This window comes from Leuciscus leuciscus (assembly GCF_965113295.1).
Source record: "Leuciscus leuciscus genome assembly, chromosome: 5".
NCBI classification, from domain to species: Eukaryota; Metazoa; Chordata; class Actinopteri; order Cypriniformes; family Leuciscidae; genus Leuciscus; species Leuciscus leuciscus.
The window spans coordinates 32,900,450-32,918,133 of record NC_138729.1 but is presented as its reverse complement, the minus strand read 5'-3'; the positions used below and the strand labels follow the sequence as shown (position 1 = coordinate 32,918,133).

General features: G+C 37.7%; 1 protein-coding gene across 2 annotated transcripts in view; it reads right to left on the bottom strand.

The window, feature by feature from the left end:
* Positions 1-16: 16 nt before the first annotated feature.
* Positions 17-17,684, bottom strand: part of eeig1b (estrogen-induced osteoclastogenesis regulator 1b) — a 42,825-nt gene continuing 25,157 nt past the window's right edge. The window contains exons 4-13 of one of the 2 annotated variants that reach the window (XM_082170674.1): positions 12,944-13,064; positions 9,347-9,376; positions 6,631-6,747; positions 6,074-6,120; positions 5,257-5,411; positions 4,961-5,101; positions 3,832-4,033; positions 3,591-3,712; positions 3,354-3,423; positions 17-3,039 (exon numbers count right to left, since the gene is read on the bottom strand). In XM_082170674.1, the coding sequence (XP_082026800.1) occupies positions 2,994-3,039; positions 3,354-3,423; positions 3,591-3,712; positions 3,832-4,033; positions 4,961-5,101; positions 5,257-5,411; positions 6,074-6,120; positions 6,631-6,747; positions 9,347-9,376; positions 12,944-13,064 (1,051 nt within the window). In that variant the 3' untranslated portion in view covers positions 17-2,993. The remainder of the gene's footprint in view (positions 3,040-3,353; positions 3,424-3,590; positions 3,713-3,831; positions 4,034-4,960; positions 5,102-5,256; positions 5,412-6,073; positions 6,121-6,630; positions 6,748-9,346; positions 9,377-12,943; positions 13,065-17,684) is intronic. The other variant, XM_082170675.1, reaches the window with a different exon arrangement.

The following is a 17,684-nucleotide window of genomic DNA, read 5'->3' as shown; positions in this document are numbered from 1 at the left end:
GTCACACAAACAAAGATTGTGTATTATGATATCCAACATTATCTTTATTTCCCCAAAATAATACACATAGACAACCTCATCAGACAGTTACATTAGAGAAAGAAACATTCACATTTAAGTGTAGAAATATAGTTCCGGTCCATCGTTAGAAAGTATCCTCTCCATGCATGAAACCAAACATAAGACCAAGACAACTTTGGAGAAACACCACATTGCATATGTGTGATCTTAAAATATAAATATTTGTCACAATCAGAAAAATAAATTTATTTCCATAGTACTTTAGTGGTAAATTAATTTATATGTTATATATTTTTAAAGAAATCTCCAGACTATAATGTTGTTATTAAAATGGATGTTATCATGAAAAGCTTTCTGTAAGTGCATAGCTTAAATCCTTTACGATAGTAAAGGAGAAATGCAGATCAACATTCTGGAGAATGTGTGAGTGACATTAGTTAGTCCTCAGTATTTAAGTGCTGCTGTAGTGTATATATAGATATATATATATATATATATACACACACTCTAAGGTTTTCAGTATCCTGGAGCCTGTGCCACTCAGTGTAGTTCAAACATGCATATATTTTGCTGGGTTCCATTTGGTCTTTTTAATTCTTTTCTTTAAACTGATAAAATACAATAAAATGATTTACATGAATGAACACGTGTCAAGTGAACAACATTTTTAAAGAAAACAAGGGATCCAGATTACTGAAATGTAAAATGTATAATAAATTACATCTGTCTTGCATCCAACATGAACTTTAGCATATAGACCCCCAGTCAGCTCCCTGCAACAGCATCTTAAATAGATCAAGTAAATTACACACACACACACACACACACACACACACACACACACACACACACACACACACACACACACACACACACACACACACACACACACACACACACACACACACACACACACACACACACACACACACACACACACACACACACACACACACACACACACACACACACACACTAGAAAGACCACAGATTAGTCAATTATGACTAAAAACATCAACATTATAAAAGTCTTTGTTAGAGAAAGAGAGAGAAGAAAGAACAAACAATAATCACAGATGGTCATTATTTCATGCCATCACAAATGTTAGACAATATTTTGAATCAAGGTTGAGGGGAGCAAATCCCCCACAAAAAAAAAAAAAAAAAAAATGAACCAGCCAGCTGGTTCGAAAAAACAGATATGACAGAATAGAGTTATTGTTCTTAATAGCTAATAAAGTAGACAACCGGTACAAAGAGTAAACAACAAAAACATTTAGATACGTTTTTCAGTGTCTTTAGAGAATCCCTTTATACTAGCTAATTAGAAACATCCAGAACATTAGGCTTTATCAGGCCGCATAACTACCGTATATTTTGCCCTTTCAAAGTTAGTGTTACTTTAAATTTCCAGGAGTACTAATCCTGCAGAGAAGCAGCTGGAACATGCCACAGACTCATTTGTTACGTTAAAACGGCATGAATAATAACAATAATAAACAAAGTTAATTCATATAAATTTAAAACTTTAAATGTGAACAGCGATTCTGTTTAAGCATGTAGTATTTTAAGCCACTGGACAGGTGAAATATTTAAGGGCCAATTCCCTGAACGAACTCAAAAATGGGCTTTCACAAAACAACGGGCCCACATTGCACTTTTCTCTCAACTGAAAAAAAAAAAAAAGTGTGCGATATGAGTATTAAAAAAACTCACAATGTCAGTTTTTAATGTGGTAAATGCTCTCAGATCAACTGAGAAAGATTCATGTCCATCATTAAGATCATGAATTAGATGACAAACAAGCAGTGCATGACAGAGAAACAGAAAACTGGGCTTTCCGTTCTGTTTCACTGTCATGCCTATTGTACACTGTTTCCTAGGGCACACCAGGTGCTGGTCAGAAACACAGTTGCCAAGGACAGACGTGTGACTATGAGTCACTGTCTCTGATCTAGTTCTAAAAACAATGCAATTATTCAGCTGCGTCTTACAACAATCATTTGCTCTTGCTTCTGAATACACGATCTCACTAGGATACAAGTCATTCGAACATTTTGATACTGACAAGAACCCTAGTGAGAGAATGCCACAAATGGCTTGGCTGTACTGTTGTGTTGTGTGTACCGAGTCACACAAATATTTGGAGCTGAAACCAGCAGCAAAGGGAAAAATTCAAATAGTGAAAGAGAAATACTGACAGACTGAGTTAGAAATTGGGAATTTAACTGAAAGAGAAAGAGAAAGTGAAAGTGAAAGAGAGGGGGGCAGTACAGTATATTTCTGTATTTCATGTACACCAGTCCAGCTGGAACATATGTAAGCAAACCCTTGCCCACCTCTGACAAACAAGCACAAGTGTTGAGATACTGAAATGGTTATATGGGGAGAATGGTTTTCTCTGCCTCAGACATACTTGTATGGCCAGCCATACATGATTTCAGGCAATGTTTACCACAGGCCAATCGACTGGTTACTGAATTATAACAATGTATGTGAGGGCAGATTTTAGTGGTGTGTAACAGGGGCAAGAAATGAATCACAAAGAAATAAAAGAGATTAAATGACCCCTCTTTAAAACATGAAATAATATCTGAAAATCTAAAATTTTGATATAACATTGAACTGAATTTCCGTCTAAATCCTTTGGACTGCCCTCATATTTCACAGTGTTAGACTGAAGTTCCCATCGTGCCACACTTCTTAAGGCATTTCAAGTAGTTTGTGTTCTCAGAATCCGCTGTAAATATTTACGCTTATTAATTATTTATTTATTTAAACGTACCCACCACCATTTTCATCAGCATTTGTAATGCACGATTAAGGTGTTACGGTTGTAATATGTCAGACCCACAAGATGAGCAAGTTATAAAGTTAGTTGCCTACTCTGACATACAGTCCCTGTCTTGCTCTCTCCATCATTTAAAAAACATGTGGCTTTGTGAAAGAGTGACCGCCGTGTCCACAGAGTTCTAATGGCTCTCAATCACCACCGGTTCAAAAACACCCGCAGACACCCTGCCAAAGAATAAAAGAACCATATCACACATGATACTGAAGCATAACTGACTGAGTACAAATATGTTGCTGAAACCAGTTATTTTAAATTGTAATAATAGTTAACAATATTACTATTGTTACTGTATTTTTGAACAAATGAATGCAGCCTTGGTGAGCATAAGGGACTTCTTTCAAAAACATTAAAAAAAATCTTACAGAGCCCAAATGTTTGAATGGTAGTATAAGCAATAAATTAATAATTCAATTCTTACTAGACTTTTCTACATTTATAACACTAAGTTAAAAAGGCATATAAAAGAGTACCAATTTACCTGTTGACAAGCTGGATGCCGCTTAATGCTGTGGTACCATCCCTACTGATAAACAGTGTTAAGTTGCTGTCTGTGAGAGAAAGAGTGACAGAATGATGAGCTTCAGAGTTGTGAAGGCTTCATAAGTGAGTAGTATTGTAGTATCAGTATTGTATCAGTGTTGAACGTAAATAAATGGGCTAAAGAGGAGTTAATGGTGCTAAACGTTTAATACTACCAAATTGCTTCTCAACACACCTTCATTGTTGCTGACATCCGCAAAGTTCTGACTCTGCACAATCTTCTCCACAATATCATCTGCATCGATTCGTGTGTCGTCCACCCATGTGGGATGGCTCTCCACAGAGTCCTTCTTTCTCCTGTGTAGATACATAGATACTTATTTTCTTTCGAATATACTCAGTCACGTTCTACATTGTGTTTAAGCTATATCCCCTTTTTGCTAGACAATAAAATAACTTTGAGTGACTCCGCCCACCTTGAGGGTCTGTTTGGGGGCAGAGCAGGGCGAGGGGGACGTGGGGGCCTCTCTGGCTTGACCACCTCTTTCTCCGGCTCTATGGGGCTCTCGATAGTTGTAGACGTGCCTCCTGATGTGTTGCTGCTGCTGGTGGAGGTGTTCCGCCGGTGCTGGGACAGATCTGTCAGGCTGGAGGAGTGAGAGTGCTCTGTGCTGTAGCCTGAGTGAAGGACAAACACATCCCACAAATCAGTGCATCAGTGACTTGGCAGTTCTCTTGACTATAGCAGTATTGTACAAATGAAAAGTAAAACTCTCCAACGTTACGTTCAAATGAATGCACTGAAAAGAAGAATTTCATTCTCACTTTCATGCATCAATCTCTCAAGTTTTGATCAATAAGTACACTTCCGAAATTCAACAAGGGTGCATAAATTGATCAAAAGTGACAATAAAGACAATGTTAAAAAGATTTCTATTTCAAATAAACACTGATCTTTTGATTTTTTTCAATTTATCAGAGAATCTTTAGAAAAAAATGTATCACTGTTTCCACAAATAAAAGCAGCAACTGTTTTCAATATTGATCAAAATAAACATGTTTCTTAAACACCAAATCGACATATTAGAAGGATTTCTGAAGAATCATGTGACACTGAAGACTGGAGTAACGATGCTGAAAATTCAGCTTTGACATTACAGAAATAAATGACTATTATTGTATATTAAAAAAGTTATTTTAAATTGTATTCATTTTTCACAATATATACTGTTTTTACTGTGTTTTTGCAGCCTTGGGGAGCATAAGAGGTTTCTTTCAAAAACATTTAAAAATCTAACAGACCCCAAACTTCTGAACGGTAGTGTATGCATCTAAAACTAAAAAAGGACACTCACTAAAAAACTAAACTAAAAAAGTGAACTAAAACTAAACCAAAACTAAACAAAAAAAGTGAAAATTTCTCTCGAAATTAAATTAAAAAATAAATTTGTTTTTAGAACACAAAAATCTCTGTATTACTGCTCTTGTGTCCTGTATTATAAAATGCTCAAAATTGTATTCAATTATACGTCTAAATGATTAAATGTAAATTATAGAAGTTTAGATTGAAGTTTTTTTTATTCTGTAATCAGCTATAATCTGTACCTGATGTTCTTTTGTTCGTGCCCTGAGTCCCACCTGAGATTTTGCTATGTTGGCTGGCAAAGCTGGAGTTGCGAGAGTGTCCCGTGTGGAACACTTCATCTGGACTGGACAGGTTCTCCTCCAATCCCTGGTGAAGGCCTCCTGAGAACAAAACAGCTTCCGGTTGACCCCATTAATTTATAGAGCACCAACAGTATACCATTTTCAAGATAGTCCTTACAAAATACAATTACAAATGGAGAGCTTTTATCAGCTTGTTAACATTCTCCACAATTTCAGAAGAGATGTGGTCATACCCGAGTGGTTCACAGAGGGTCTGGTTTTGACTGATCGGCGAGTGCCGCCGCCGAGGGGTGCAGAAGAGTGGTCGGCGGTGCCCTCTCCCTTGCGGTCCAGCTGCAGAGAGGGGTCCTGTCCAGCCATGGCAATGGTCTTAGCTGTGCTCACAGGCCTGAGGAAGAGGAGAAAGACTAATTTAGATGTCACCAGTGAGCAATAGGCGCATGTGTTCTCTCTCTATGGCCTAAAATACAGGAGGGGTGCTATACTGACCATGGATCAAGAAAATGTACTTTTAACTAGACCAGTGGTTCTCAACTTTACAGAACTCCAAAACTTTCAAGAGCTGAATGTTCTTCAGGAATCACACTTCTAACCAAATAATTTATATGACATTTTTAGTGATTTAATGGATAAGGATTAATGATAAGGATTTGTATAAATATTTTTTACTCACAATTTCTACCTAATAAAATATTTTAGAGCTTGACGTAACTAGAAAAAAGTACATTCTTAATAAAAATGACACAGCATTTACATGACTTTTCCAGGTATAGAAATCACACTTTTAAAATCCATCCAGGTGTTCCAAGACCCTGATTCTTCTAAGAAAAAACAGTGGTCGAAGGCAGCGAATTAAATTAAGAAGTATCTTGTTTTGTAATTGTTTTAGTGTATTTTAAATCTTGTTTTCCCTTATTTGAAATCACTGTTAGCCATCTTGAGGCTTGAGAAGTTTTCTGAGGGCCACTGGCCTCTGGGAGAAAACTACTGAACTAGACAGATGCAGTATTCAGAAACACAAAGTTACTGTACACTATACAGCACACTCACGTTTTGAAGCAGGGATCTCCAGAGAGAAGAGTCATGCCAATGGTAACCTGGGAAGAGATATGAAAATATAATAGAGTTACATATAAAATCATAACATAAAAAGATTTTGATAGTAAAACAGACTGCTTGAGGGAACCTACACATAAAACATAGATTAACATGAGTCAAAATTACAAAAATATCTATGATTAATTGTTCCATCACATTTTTCCTCCTGACATTTCTAAGAGACAGTGAGTCAGTCAGTCTGTCATTACAGGGACTCATGAGAGGGTTTGAGCAGTCACATCGCCCACACAGTGCAGTGTCTCTAGATGACACTGTTTGTGGTGAAGACAGTGCTTCTGCCTCCTTTTAAAATAAACACTGAAGTTGCTAAGAATAACGCAGAGAAAGAGGTTCCTGGTGTTTCAAGATGAAAAAGGTAGTGCTTTTGGACTGAGTGTTGCTGGCCCATCAAAAGGGACATGTCTAGTCTCACACCTGAAATGAGATAAGAGACGACCAGCACCCACACCTATACGCACAAGCATGTACACAAACAGGGACACACTCACCTTGAGTATAGAGTTGTCCTGCCGAGTGTTCTTGGTGTCGTAGCCCTCCAGTATACAGCAGCGAACCGTGGAGCCTGAACCAGCAAACTCCGCCAAGTTGAGGTCAGCAAAGCCCAGCTGGAGAGACAAAATAAAGATTTTATCACCAGTACATCAGCCATACAAAAAAAACAAGCTCTAAATGCTCCCAAACAGGTCTTCAAGCGAGTTCTGCAGTATTTCCCCATAGTTATACCATTAGCTTTATGAACAAGACACCAGGAATGAGTCAGGACATAAATCTAGGGCTTCATTGCTTTTCCCATTTATCCTTTTTTCATCTTCTAGAATTGTTTATTAAGGGTACATTTTATTCAGAGTAAAAAAAAAAAAAAAGTCTGTTAAGCTGTAGAAGCATGAAGGCTAGTTTAGGGAAGAAAGAAAGGAAAGGGTTAACTCTTAAGAGTGCTCTTATATAACTTACAGGCATGTGAAGTTGGCAGAGTCAGTCATGCATGAAATCCCTCTCTGATTCGGACTCAATAAAGGTTCTCCAACAAGCATGTTTGTTACTTTCTTCATACACTACTCGGCAATCTCCCTCTCTCACTCTTCGTTCTAAACAAAATGTTCTTCGAAAAATTCTATTAACCTTGGTTAATGATATATAATTCTTTCCATTTCCTTTATTGGATGAATACCCTACACAGTCAGCACTGGTGCACGTGACCAGCTGGCCTTTAAAAATCATTGATGTGTGATATTACAGAAAGGGATAAAGGGACTAATGCAAGGACACACACAGAATATGTTTTATTATCACACCTCCAACAGTGAGTGAGAAGAAAATTTACCCACTGTAAATATTGTTTTTAAATATTTTTTTTACTGGCAATGAAACTATTTTCTATCTATTTTAATACATATTTTCGGTTCCTTTAATAAAAGAATATCATTATATATGAACCTATATGTTAAACGCTGACTCTGAATTAAATGACAGAATTAAAAGATTTTGGTGAACTATCCCTGTCAAAAAGTGAGGGTCAGAGTCAGACTATTGTTCTTGCTATTATGTAACAGTTATTAATAAGCTAAATGACTGCAAACTGCAAAAGGCAGGAGAGACTGAGACATAAGTGTATTTTCCATCTTCTCACAGATCTGTGCATGCATGTGTGCCGTTCCTTATCTATATTTGCTGTTCCACTGCTACCTTTAGTACAAAACATTTCCTCTGACTGGCACACTTCTCCTTTCTAGAAATGACTGCTGTCCTTAAAAGGTTTATGTGGTTTACTCCAGACAATGCTGGTTTTCTGTGCTGTTTCTGAGACTGACAATTACTAAGTGATTGATCAAATTCATGTTAACTCATTTCAAACAGACACCCTGACGAAGGCTTGTAAGCCGCAACACGTAGGTGTGTACTTGTCACCAGTTTTTAAATGATAAAGCCATGATGAAATAAAGGCTTTTAAACTTTTTTCAACGCTATTCGAGTGCCTTGGAATATCTTTTTCTTTTTTCTTTTTTTGCATTCTTTGCTTTGATGTACTCTCATTACATGTTAACTCATTTCAACTCATGTCAATGTACTGTAGCATTTAAATATCTGTCATAGCAAAGATTCTCTTTATTTCATTCTAAAGGTCATATCCAACCCCCTCCTTCCTGTGTTTCTCCCTCATTCCTGGTTACAGTCCATAGATTTGACCTCCCTCATTCCCAACTTTTGCTGCATCAGCATACAGTTTTGACAAACTGCTCCTGTTCAGGATGTAAGCGATCAGTAAATGAAGAGAAGAGGACACCGATGCACACTCCCAAACAAAACATCCTCCAGTAACTCATTACAAACACAAATGTGCCAAACATGTCTTTCTCTGCAGTAATTTGGCCATGATGACCTTAACCAGCAATCACAATGTCACATGCCCAAACAACCAGCAGCATTGCTGAGTGTAACAGTTCTTCAAAGTGCTCCATGTTTTATATATATGTTATAATTACTCCAGTCACATGATCCTTCAGAAATTATTCTAATATGCTGATTTGGTGCTCAAGAAGCATTACTTTATTATCAATATTTAGTAACATTATAAATGTCTTTTGATCAGTAATGTACATTAAATAAATGAATAAATAACTTTTGAATATATATATATATATATATATATATATATATATATAAAATCACACTAAGGGCTTTTGTTTAGGGAACGTCTCACATCCTTTGTTTGTTGACACAAGAGAAATGGCCTGCCTGTGTCAGACTTTTCTGTAATTACTAAAAGTGTGTGTTCAGCCTTTTATCTATAGTCTATAATCATTAATTGCTTGAATTTATTGTACAATTAATGTAGGGTGGTACAAGCAATGCCTGATAACTGTGTGATTTAGAGATTCTCAAGGTGTGGAAACACATGTCTATGACAGGTCCAGACCAGATCACAGAATCCCTAAAACTAACCTCCCACTGCATTACACCATTTATATTTGCTTATGCAGTATTTCCTGGTGTCCTGAGTGCCTCTGAGTACAGTATGCATACTTGTGTGTATATGCATGTGACTCACAAGAGCTTTGTGTTTATAAACATAAAACCCTGAGAAAAAAAGAACAGAGCGTGAGAAAGAAATCTGTGATGCTCCCTTAGAGCCAGAATGTAAGGAAGAAACACTCATAAGGAGAGAAAGAAAAAAAAGAGAGAAAGGGATGAGGAGAAAGCTCTTACCTTTGAAAAAGTCTTTCCACCTTTAAGTTCCTGGAAGTAAAAAAAAAAAAAAAGAGAAAGCGCGTAAGAGATTATTTGTTATGTAATAATATGTTAGCCTTTGGTGGTGACGCTATGAGGCAAAGGGAATGAAGGGTAATAAGAGCCATGAGACAGCAGTATGGAGTAAACCAAACATCAGAACTCACTGAATAGCTCCACAATCTGATTGTTAAACAGGATAAGAGTGTTTCTTCACCCATGGGTACTTTTATGTCCCGGGGGGGGATTGTTTTTGACATTTTATCCAATCATTCATCTTAAATTTTTGCTTCAAATTTTTGCCTTTTATGTACAAGTTGTATTGTTTTACCCTCGTCCTATAGACAGTTCTAACTTAAAATATGTAAGTGTATTATAAAAATAACCCCAGATATAAACCTGAAGCAATTTTGGATAGTCTCATTTCATTACATAGTTTGCCTTGAGTGTACAACTGCAAAGATCAATAAGGCAAAGACAACCACTGTAAACACCTGGATGAATATATAGCCTCTGCCCTTAAAGACCCACTCCGATGAAAATCATGTTTTTCTAGGTGTTAACATGTTCTTGTGGTATTTTTCTGATGTTAGAGGACATATCTTGAGAAAAATAAATTCAAAGTTGTTTTTCTGAGTATTTCTGCATTCAAATGGCTGTGAATCAGTAGCAGACGCTAAAATGCCGGCTAAAATAGACTGGAGTTGTGACGTAGTAACTCCACTGGGCGGGGCCACAAGCTCATACTCCCCTCCGCCCCGCCCGCTCAGGTTCTGAGGAGTAGAGAAGACGATGGCGGATCAATACCTATGTGCGGTAGCGGGTTGCAATGCTAAGAGGAGAGATATTGGTATAGAGCTCGGGCGTAGATGTTATGGAATGGTGCATTGTGGGTAACGGCGGCCATTTTAGAGGCACCGCAAAAGCCTGTTTATAAGATATTAGCGTAGCCGGCCGGGATCCAGAAAGAGTTATGGACCGTGACAAAAAAAAGTTGGCTCTACCATATACGGACAAACTTCATAATGAAGCCAAACAACGCTACTTAAAAAAAAAAAAATTGATTATAGGCGGAATCTATGTATGAACAAAGCCTGGAGTAATATGAAAGTTTACCAAGCCTCAGTTTCCCTGATATTTTCTCCTATCCAGGGCCGGATTAACAATTTCATGTGCCCTTGGCAAAAACATTCACACACACACATTTTAATCGTTTATTAATAAACAAGTGTTTTTTTTTGTTGTTGTTTTTTTGTCACAGTCGGCTACAAAGATGAGGTTGACGACTGGCGATCTTCGCTGTAGTGAACGCGCCAGAGAGAAATGCACATTGCATACGGATTAACGTACATAAGCAGAGAGCTGTCTGTTTTCTTTCGTTTTGAATTGTTTGTTTAAAAGTAGACATTTCTATATAGATATATTTATTAAAATACAAATTAATGCAAAACGAAATTCACTTTAAAGAAAGGCTTTGTGCTTTCTGTTTGAAGTCTCTGCTCCGATCAATTTAAAAACTTGTCACTGGAGGCTCACTTGCATTTCACAAATGAATGAGTGCAAGATCTGCAGATCTACAAAGTAAACGCGGAGAAAACAATCGTTCGCACCGTTAACCAAGCATCAGTGGTGACACACACACAGCACACTTGTCAGATTCTGTGAGCTACGAAGCTTGTCTATGCGGGTTTGTTACACTTCAGGAGTAATTTATCATACGTGCAATCCACTGTTTTCGTCCGGTAGTATATTGACGATCATAGACTGTAAAAATGACGACCAGCGGCGACCCAAGCCATCCGACGAAAATAGGGAAAACTAATATGATTTATGAGGCGTTTGCCCTGTCGATCATGAGACCGATTACAGCAATTCACAATACAGCAATACTGAACCATTTTCCAAAAAAGAACCTAAATTAATGACCAAATGATCAACGTTACCTACTGCCTACTATACAGTACATCTACTTCCGTACTGTGATTCCCACAATGCATTGCGGCGTGACGCAACGATCCCGAACTCTATTAGCTTTCATGCTTTACCAAAACATGTTGCTGTGAGAGATGAATGGATTACGTTCCAGGGTTCCAGACTGCGACCATTTTTTGAGAATGTGCGAGTTAAAATTTTATGTGGTCGCATTTGTGCGAGTGCATGGTCATGTACTACTCAGTTAAATTCACGCATGAATTTTCCTGCATTGAACTTGTTTTAGCGCCCGCCAAAGTGAATTTTTGTCCCGCCAAAGTCTTATTTGATCGGTGAGTAATGTAGATGAACTGCTGCGCTTGTTTAAATGAAAGAACGAGCAGAGAGAGAGACCCGGACGCGCGCGCGCGCGCACTCTCTGTCTTCGGAGCCAGGCGAAAATGTAAACAAGACCTCACCGTCTCCAAACTAAGCGCTGTCTTGCTCTCTCTCCCTCGCACATATTAATCAAAATAAATCGACACGGCGGTAAAAGGTAGGAAGACCAAAGTTTCATGTGGAGCATTCTGAGATTTTTTTTTTTCTTTTTCTGAATTGCCGCTGGGTGTGAATTGTGCTAAATAAGTTGCCTTATCTTCTCTGAAAAGCGTTCCGGACATTCAGCTGACATAAAACAACACTTTAATTAAACAAAAAAAACTATCCAGCGATGAAATGTTTTCTGTGTTGACAGAAAGAAAGAAAGACAGAAAGAGGCTGTTGCTGCCTATGTATCTCGCTTCAGCCAACGGCTCCGCCCACAACGCAGAGGCGAATTGCTAATGAGCTACTGCCGCTCTGCTGAAGCGAAGTCCCAGAAAACGGCACAGGTTTTGTGATTTTGGCTAAAAACGGCATAATCATCATTTAAAGACCACTGAGAATGTTTAAAAATAGCTCAAAATATTATCGGAGTGGGACTTTAAAGAGCTTCTTTGAATATTCTAGTCAATATGAGTTTACTGCCAGTGTTTGTTAAGTGTATTGTGTTCTGTGTGTGTTTTTTATTTTACTTTATTTTCATTTTATTTCTTTTCTCATCCGAATGCTCTCTCTGTTGATATGTGTTGTTTATTGATTGAAAATAAAAAAATCATAAATCACAAAAAAAAAGTGTATTATAGCCTAAAAATAGCAATTGTATTTAAAAACTATGATAATGTAACCAAAGACAGAAATAAATAAACTAATTCAATATATACTGTGAGAAAAAGTATTACATTTATATTTTACACAAATTACTTGTGTCCCTCAAATGTGCAACAACCAACAATTTTGCCCCAAATAAAGTATTTTCCAGCTTAGTGTAATTGGTTACAAAAAAGACAAAAATGTCAGTGAAGGGCACACATGTGATGTGATAGATGCAATTTTTTTATTGTGCATCTTAAAATATTGTGCAAAAAGTGTGAAAATGTTATGTAACTGTATTTAAGATACATAGGGCCAGATTTACTAAACTGGGCAAATTAGCGTGAGAGCGCAATTCCAAAAAAGCGCTGATGGGAGTGGAAAGTTTTGCACGTGATCTACTGACGACGCACACATTAAAGAACAGTGTGTTCCTGGTCTAAGATGAGATCTGTGTGTGTGAGTGAGACTAACCTTACGCACAGACACTCTGCAAATACAGGGGTCCAGGACCCCCGTGGCAGGAATGGCACTCATCTTACACACAAAGGAGAACTTCTTTCGCCAGCGAACACAGTTCTCCTGAACCTCCTGCCTGTAGAGAGACAGACAGAGAATGAGTTATCAACATCATTATACATCTTAGTCCGTCTTTATAAGCCAGCCAGTGGAATATTACTGAGGAAACCACAGATAAAACAAATAACACAATGAACTCTATGATGATTAACAAATGGACAACATAGTCAGTTTGGATGAGTTTTCAGAAAGTTCACAGGGTCAGAGATCATTGTGAAAGTCTGGTCATAGATGATGAAACGTTTTCTGCAATCGATTCACCAGTACTTATCACTCTTCACCACAATCATCCATCTGTGTGAAATAACAGGACTTTGCACAGGAAACGAGAACGTTAAAGAATCAGATTTGAACCCAGCTGAGCTTTAAGTCATAAATGAAGCCAGACTGTAGCAGTAGAGGTTGTAAAAGAGACTGAACAGTATGAAATGCCAAAGGAAACTTTACCATTGTCATCCTTTCATCTCTGCAGACCTCTTTGATGAAAGTGGGTCAGTGTGTTCTCTTTTCACTTTCTGTTATGTTCCTTCTCATCATCCTCCATTCCTGCAGCTCTTTTGCATTGCACCACTCTCTTACATCCCCACCACTTTCAGAAACTCTCTCCAAAGGCTGCACAGTAAAACGTTCTTTTCAAATTGTACGATAAAAATTGTGTTAATTTCGTAGTGAAAAGTTAAAGTTAGATGTTATGTTGTTGCTGCTCTTTATTTATTAACAATTATTAATTTATAACCCATCAAGTTTTACAAAACACAATTAGGCTAAGCAAAATAAATCCAGTCTGTTAATATAATTTAATGAAAATGATTATTATCATAATTCATAGTAATATTGTGTAATTACATTGTCAAAATGCATAGATTCGCACAGAATATTTTACTGAGCATTTGCATTGCATTTCTATTGCAGTCAGATCCATAATTGTATTTTTTTTTTTTAATACAACGATTTCAGTTTGGGAACCACACTTTGAAAATATTTTAAGATATGATCTTTTCGGATTTTTACCCACTTAACATCAACTGAGGCTTTACACATGATGTTATGGAGCCTTTTTTATTTATGAGTTAGATTTGTCTCAAAAATACTTTTGCAAAATATAATTTAGCCACTTCTAACATTAGTTAATGCACTGTGAAATAACAAAACATGAATACTTTTATTAAGTAACATTCACAAAGGTTAATATATTCTGCAAAAAAAAAAAGGTTGCTAAGTGTTAGTTCATATTACTTAATGCATTAACTATAACTAATATTAACAAATGAGACCTTATTGTAAAGTGTTACCAAATAAACTATATCTAACTGTAAACATTAGAAGATTGTGGTGAGCAGGACGAGGCCGAGGGCCGTGAGAGAGCGACACGAGGCCGGTGGCGTGATTACTGATGAGCGACACCTGCGCGACACGCAAAAAACTTTCGTTTTGTATTTGTTTTATTTTTATCATTAAATATGTTTGAATGTTCGCCGGTTCCCGCCTCCTTCTTCCCGGGTTTCGGCACCAGTGTAACGCAGTTCAGATGTTATGGGAGGCGGGAACCGGCGAACATTCAAACATATTTAATGATAAAAATAAAACCAATACAAAACGAAAGTAAAAGACAGCAGCCCCTCACGGTCAACTGCTGTCACAATAAAACAAAACACAACACAAGTTCAGGCTTGTCCTCTGTCGCTCTTCACTGTCGTCGCTCCTCCTTTATGCTTCCGCTCCTCCGTGAGAGATACAAGACCGGTGCGTTGCGCAGGTTTCGCTCATCAGTAATCACGCCACCGGCCTCGTGCCGCTCTCTCACGGACCTCGACCTCGTCCTGCTCACCACAAAGATATACTTAATCTCATCTATCTATATATATATATATATTTTTAAACTCTGCAAATATGAGAAGATAGTAGATCTCCTGTAGATTGACCTGGGAAGTCTGTCCGTAGTGGTGGGGCTCTTTTCATGATTTAAAATGTTCTGCTATTCCAACTTAATTCTGTAGGAACATTATTTGGCCCCAAATATGGAGACTGTAATCACAAAACTAAGCACTGTTGTGTCTGTCTCACTAGATAAAGCTCTTTGACTAAGTTATCCTTCATATTGTACAGTGTCTGGAGTCAGATTTGATGGCCTCCTCCAGTCCTTTATTTACCCTGGGCTTGTTGCCAAGGCATCTGTTCCTAATATCCGCCAGCGTGCCAGGGAAAATGAGAGCGGATAACTGCACATCCATTACCCGAGTGTGACCCTGAACGGGCCGGCCCTCCACCTGTACCACACACATACACACCAACTGCTGATGGGCTACAGGTCACGTTTGACTAGATATGTCTGATAACAATGAGACTTCCATCCCAGACTAAACAGTTAGTAATCAAAGCGAAAATCTGTCCCACTTCAAAGCAGATTGTGAACCCAAACTAATCTGACTTTCTAGCTCATATTACACAGTGAACTTAATCCAAACTCACTCCACATGACAGACACACATGTCTGGAGCTACAGCCGCTAGCTCTGAGTTCTTCCAGAGTCTGAGTAACATCCCATGGCTTTGTTCAGTTGAGTGAGAAAGTGTTTCCTTCCTGTTCTCTGAGCAACATCAGACATTCACAAGTTCCTCTGAAACACTCGAGCACCTGTCAGCTCACAGCTGGAGGATGACGCAAAGATCACATCAAGACATTACTGGCGGTCTGAAGATCAGAGGACAGCAGAATATTGCATTTTCATCCTTAAGTATTGAAAGAACAAACCTCACAGAAAAAGCATGAATGATCAAAAATGAGCTTTGTAATATACAGTAATGTGGTGTGATGAAATCACAAAGAGTTTACATATTAACTGAATGTTATATTCTACAAGACATTTTACATCCTGTTCCTTCAAGTTCTGTCTCATACATTTGTCACACATACACATGCTATTGGCAGTTCACGAAAACACTGTGGCAAAGTATGACAAGACAAAACTATAGCGGTATTCAGTCATGACATTAAGTTGTAGGACAATCTGGAAGGCTTTCTCAGGAATTCCTAATGGGTTTTTAGAAAACCAGTTTAAAATGTATGAGTAACAACGTCAGTGGTTATTATTACCTGGAAAGACTTTGAAGTTTTGTTCTACAACATAAATTACACAACATAGTCAGATTTTAAAACTGCTATGTGCTTTGAAAACTATATGAAACAAAAGTTACTACTAAACAAAAGGACATTAATGGCTGTCCCATATATTAACGCACATAAATTCATTCATATAAATAAATATACACATAATTTATATAATATATTATATTATATATATAATATAAATTATATTAAATAAATAAACAAACACAGCTTCAAACAAAATTCAGCAACCGAGCTAGAATTTAAAAGGCATTCTCAAATTCAGTTCTGAAAGGCGCATAACCCCGGTGAACATCAAACAGAAGACGGATGAAAGACAATGTGTCTCTGCATGGGGTCCTTCTACATAGGGCAAAACACATGACAATCAGCTACTAGGTTGAATGATTAAATGACAGTACTCACTCCCTCTCACATACACAAACCAACAGACAGATATGGACTGTTAAAGTGGTGTCCTAGATATTCTCAGATGATATTTACTCAGCGTGACTCAGAACACCCTGTGACTGAACAAATGCAGATTGGAGCTTAGGTTAACCCTGGTTCTACATGGATCCATAAAACCGCACACAGAGAGAGAGAGAGAGAGAGAGAGAGAGAGAGAGAGAGAGAGAGAGAGAGAGAGAGAGAGAGAGAGAGAGAGAGAGAGAGAGAGAGAGAGAGAGATCTAAAAGTCCTGCACTCCACTACAAAGTCGTTGTTACTAAACACACTTCAGATGGGAAAGATAATCTGTTGTATGAGTAACCTGGAAAGCATTAAATGCCTGCTAAGTCACTTGAGCCACAATGAAAACATTTAAATTTACTGTAACAACTAATTACATCTGTGACGTGTGCAAAGCTGATAAAACTTCCATCTTTTCACAATTAGGTGACAAGGTACTTTTCCATTATGAAGCAATTTCTTTTTGCAACTTCTTTTGACAAATTTGGGGGGGGGGAAGGAAAGAAATTATCCAGCCAACTCAGCTAGCTGTGGATAACTTAATAACTTACTCTACAGATCCACTATTTCTGTATTAAAACATAATGTGATGGTGTGAAAGAGTGGTTAAACATCACAACTGGTAGGTTTGAATCACATGAGGGATGATCTTGAGGAAAGCAGTGAACCCTTGGATGCTCCAGCGGGACTGTCCAAACACACACACACACACACATCGATGCTGATAAAAGGGCTGATATATGTAATATCTGGCATATGTGAGACTGTGGTATAATTATTAACAACAGACTATTTCTTGTTTGATAACTGCCATAATATCATGACGTCTAATTATGTGACCCTCCTTAGTCATAATTGTAATCAAATGATAGCAAGCTCATTAATGTAAACCCTCATAGACCTCATTAGAGTTTAATAAACAAGGATGGGTCCTCTCTGGACTCACATCTCAATGCCAAAACAATGATTAGTGTGCTCTTGTTATGAAGATGTGAAATCATCAGTGTCATCAGTATCTGAAGTTAAGGGTCTGGTTTCACAGCTTTTATTTCAGAGGATG